Source organism: Malurus melanocephalus, unplaced genomic scaffold, assembly GCF_030028575.1.
Source record: "Malurus melanocephalus ecotype Western Australia unplaced genomic scaffold, MMel_1.1 scaffold_258, whole genome shotgun sequence".
NCBI classification, from domain to species: domain Eukaryota; kingdom Metazoa; phylum Chordata; class Aves; order Passeriformes; family Maluridae; genus Malurus; species Malurus melanocephalus.
Genome location: NW_026623490.1, coordinates 401,769 through 406,757, shown reverse-complemented (window position 1 = coordinate 406,757; position 4,989 = coordinate 401,769). Strand labels below are relative to the sequence as shown.

Here is a 4,989-nt window from a genome sequence, read left to right as displayed (position 1 = left end):
TGACAAAGTTAACCCAAAGTTTTGATACACTATTAGGAAATATCTTTAAAATGTTCATTCATTCTCATTAACAAGAACAGTACAGTAAGAAAAAAGCTCATTAAAATACATTTTGAAAGAAGTGTTTATTTAGAAGAAATCTATGAAGAAAGGTTGGAGGAAGTCCTCATAAATGTTTTATAAAATTATGTGTTTCTTTTCTTTGGCTTGTTCAATTTTTAACAATTATTTTTTTATGGCATCATTGGAAACCTTCACCCCAAAAATGACCATTTTTGTGTCTATTCCTGTTCCTTTAAGGTGAAATTGTAACTAGGTCAGATTGCATATCTTCATCCCAACACCATAAACAGAACACAGCTGCATCTGTGTTCCAGCTTTGAAAAATGAGGATTAGGATTTCTCTGTTTAACTTCATCTTAAGTTTCTACAAGATTATACTCTGGTTACAATAAAACATCAGCTGCACAGCTTTCCCTTTCTTTGGTTATTGCCCCCATAGGTATAACATTGAAATCAAAGGGAGGTCAACTGTACCAAAATAGAAGATTGTCAGAATTTATCTGGCATGAATTCATCCCACAAGATTTCATTATGAAGTGTTACTTCTTAAAAAAAACCCCACAAAGTACTTTTCAAAATCTTAAGAATTACAAGACAAGAAGCATAAATTATGTGGATCAGAATACGAAGAACAGAGTAATCACTGGGTCTGTGGGCTAAACACAATAAATATCATATTGGTGGTAGCAGTAAACAGTAAATTAAAATACTTTCATACAAGACATTCATTATAGGTTGATAAAAGGCTAACCACTGAATATGATGGAATTGGAGGATTCCTTRGGCCAGTGAACATTGTGTAAAGGAGTTTCCCACAGTTTAATTCCATTTCCAGAAGTTAGAGTGGAAAACACACTGAAAAATTAAAATTCTGCCTTCTAGTCCCCAGTGACACCTGCGGAATTCAGTAAGGACCCACTGGATGATCAGCCTGCCCTTACCAGTACTGTYAGAAAACACTTCACAAGGGGTCCAGGGAATATTACAATGCTGTGATGTGCAGGCTGAAATAACATTTTTTTAAAAAAAAATAAAGTAGCATTTAACTTCCAAAACCAAAAATCAYCCCCTGATCTTCATGATCTTATTTGCTTTGTGACACAAATGTTCAATACAAYCATATTCCATAGAAAGATGCATAAAACCTGGGCTGAAGATTCARAAAACCATAGAATTTCACTATGAAAAAAAGGTCCCAACAGCAATCTTTCTGTCAACTAAAACTCCTGGCCACAGATGTTAATACATTTTTGACATTGGGGATATTGACTTTTTGCAGTCTGGGAATTCATTCTGCCTTTCTCAGTCTGAACTAAGCATCTTTGTGTTACAATACATAATACTCTGCAAGGTGGTGGAGAGAAAATTCTATTCCCATCAAGGCATCCAGCAAAACTCCCACTACTTTCAGCATGTCACCGACTTTATTCATTTTTKTTCTTGTTCTTCATTGTTTTGTTTGATTGCCAAGTTTCATGTTATTTGGAATTTTTCTTAAAACTCTAGCTCCCGTGGCAATCTAAAATTCACCTTAAAAAGACAAGATCTTGGAGAGATAAACAGGAGAGTTCACTGATTAATTTAATCTTAAAGCAACAATTTCAAATAGAGCAATGCATCACCACCATTCTCATAATCCAGTTGCTAAAAACATCTAATCCAGCAGCAAAAGCAACTGAGAAGTTGAACAATCACAATTAAAACAACAGAAAACAAATAAATCAAATCATGATTATACTCGAAATAAAAAGTGAAATTATGCAAAACACTTTTGGCACTATAGTCTTTTCCTGAGGTTTAAATGAAAAATGCAACACTGTCTGAATATGAAAACTGGCTTATTTGTCTTTCAAGTTCTTGCTTTTTCACATACTTTCTTTCTTTTCTTGGGTTTTTTTTTTTTTTTGTTTTTTAAATGAAAAATGCAACACTGTCTGAATATGAAAACTGGCTTATTTGTCTTTCAAGTTCTTGCTTTTTCACATACTTTCTTTCTTTTCTTGGGTTTTTTTTTGTTTGTTTTGTTGTTTTTTTTTCACATACTGCATATAAAATTAGAATGGGTTGGGATGTAATTACTTTTGTGATTGTGTAAATACACATGTGCAATCTCCAGTGCTCTCACTATAGAAAAGCACAAAAGAGCAAAAAAGGAAGATACGAAATACCACACCAGGACTATTGATGAGCTATTTATCAGAATTTTCCATTCAGCCGAACTGATAAAAGAAAATAAAAATTAAATARTCAGTTTACTTGTAGTTTAAGTTTTTGTCTTACCGCTTTCAGGGTGGTGGTTTGATGCCTGTGGCCCCTCCAATCTCAATGGGATGTTCTACACAGCTGGACAGAACCACGGAAAGCTCAATGGCATCAARTGGCATTACTTCAAAGGCCCCAGCTACTCCCTGCGCTCCACCACCATGATGATCCGGCCTCTGGACTTTTAAAGGAATTCAGCAGTGGATCCCAGGCCAGGCCAGCACTGCCCTCAGCAGCACTGCTRCCACAGCCTGAAGGTGAAAGGCGAAGGGCGTCTTGAGAGCAGCGTGTAGGGATGATGATGCAAAGTCGCTTCGCTCTCACTCCGTATCCCGCCAACACTTCCCAACCATGTTTGATGACTGGGGGGAGCTTGGTTTAGAAGAAGATGGCAGAAATGATTTTCCAAAGAACTGGATTTGGCTATTCTGCCCAAACTCGGTGCTTGTCAGAGGATGTCTTTTTTAATTTTTTTTTTTTTTTTTTAAATTCAGCAACAGGCTCAGAAGAACTGAAACATGGCAACCACAGTCTATTGAGTAGAATGTTATTCAGCAGTGAAATGCCAACATTATACCCATGAAAAAAAGATTACAGAGACACCTTTATTAAAACCCATCTTAAAGCATCCAAGGCGACCACTCTGAATATTGTTTTTCTTGAATGAACTGAATTTGAATAGTGGATGGATTTATGTTAATCCCAGAATCAAATTATTTGTGAGAATATTATTTTTTATTAAATACTTTAAGGACAGGTTTCTAATAAATAAACTGAGTCAAACATATGAATAATGGTAAGGATAATAAGCATAAATTCCTCAGTTGCTCTGTAGAGGTAAATCAGATAATTGGCATAATCCCTGAGCTAGGATTTATAACGTGATAACAGAAGTAGCTGTGTTTTTAGGTTTTTCCTTTCTTTCATTAAAGGCCGTCTGAATGCCATGTAGAATAATTAATGGAAGGTTTAAAGAAGGTGAAATATTATCCTGGAGAAAATACAGGGTCTTGCATKGAATTTTTCCATCAAAAAAACACAAGAAGGCAAACTGTTAGGGTATTAAAAAAAAACAAACCATGAATGCATATCTTAAGGCAATGGATTAATTTTACAGTATGCCTGCATGTGCACAATTTATCCTTAATTATTTTACTTTCTTATTACAWTTTTGTGAATATCAGAGGCATGCCAGTTCTACACAGTGCTTAGGCTACAGCTATAGAAAATACTCACCAGAACTGTATAAAAAACAAAGAATTGTGAACTTGTAAATATCATGTTTATATTTCCTGCAACAGTCATTTATTTTGTACAGGCAACCGTCACCCCATGCAAAGGGTGAAGAGCCTCAAAAGGATATAAATGTTAAAAGAACTTTAGATGACTGCTCACAGGTTGCTAATAAGTAATTTTTTTTCTATTAAAATGCTGCAGAAGTGTGGGACTATTGGAAAAGGTAAAAGTCTTCTAATAACAAACAATAAAGTAACAGGTGGCCTATGAGAGAATAGAGACAACTCTTCTACAAAAACTGCATTTACAGCCCTTTGRGATTAAGTTGTGAATAAAGTCCATTTGGGAAAGCAGCTTGCAGCCATTCTGGTTCTGCTAGAAATTAAATGAAAAAGCTTACCCTTTTCCCACTGAAATCAAAAGCAATACTCTCTTCAATTAGATTGGGACCAACATGGCACACAAAATCTGTGAGTGGTGAGGTGTTTGCTCATCTCTTTGTTGCTTTGTTTCATTTATTGTATTGTTCCTGAGAAGAGGCACAGCAATGATCTGTTTATTTTTTAAGGATAATAATAGAATAACTGCCTTTCCCCCCTTATTTTTCACCTTTTTTCATTTAGCAGTTTATTTCTATGGAACAGAGAAAAAAATACTTGGATTTTTTAAAYGCCTCTTCCAAAAGATCACAAGGTTATAGCACCATTGAGGTGCATTGCAGTCCCTAAGGGTTCTAAAATTTTGTTACAATGTGATATTTGTTTCATTTTAAGTGGGAGGGTTTGGGTTTTTTGTGTAGYTGTACATATTTATATATATATTTGAAATAATCTTGACTAAGGGTTAATTCGAAGTTTTCTGCTAAATAAGTTACCAAACTACGCTTTACTCAGCACTTTCTTCACAGAGCTGTTTTGTTCCAGTTTCCAGCAGGTTTTTTAATGGTCCTCATCAATGTGTAAAATATGCAGTCTGTCTTCCACCATATTCTCAAAAGTTAGAATTTTGCAGATCTCCAAGTTAAGAATGCCATTTTTGCGGATGCTATTGTAAAAAGCAAAACACATCTAAAATTAAAAGCATGATAGTTACTGTTTATTTATCTGGGTTTGAAAAAAAATGTGGATTTGGTTTCCTATCCTTTATAATAAAACATTTTAAAAGTATGTCGAATGTGTGATTGGATTTGCTGTAAGTATAGCTTTCTGTGACAGGCTAAAATTTTTAGTGCCAGTATCTTTCCTTGTAAGAACTATTAATAAGTTTAGGCAAAGAGTAGGAAGGGAGGAACTCTAATTCAAGTTTATCCAATAATTATTTCTAACCTTTCATATCCATACTTCAGTATTTTTTATTGAATTTCCTTGATTAAAATCATGGGACTGTTTCTTATCTTTAGTWCAAACCATACAACTCTCCATCAATCTT

At 34.6% G+C, this 4,989-nt stretch overlaps 1 protein-coding gene across 1 annotated transcript in view; it reads left to right on the top strand.

The window, feature by feature from the left end:
- ANGPT1 (angiopoietin 1) overlaps positions 1-4,687 on the top strand; it is a 146,808-nt gene extending 142,121 nt beyond the window's left edge. Inside the window, exon 9 of the mRNA XM_057375787.1 lies at positions 2,353-4,687. Coding sequence (XP_057231770.1) covers positions 2,353-2,513 — 161 coding nt within the window. The 3' untranslated portion in view covers positions 2,514-4,687. The remainder of the gene's footprint in view (positions 1-2,352) is intronic.
- The last annotated feature ends 302 nt before the right edge of the window (positions 4,688-4,989 follow it).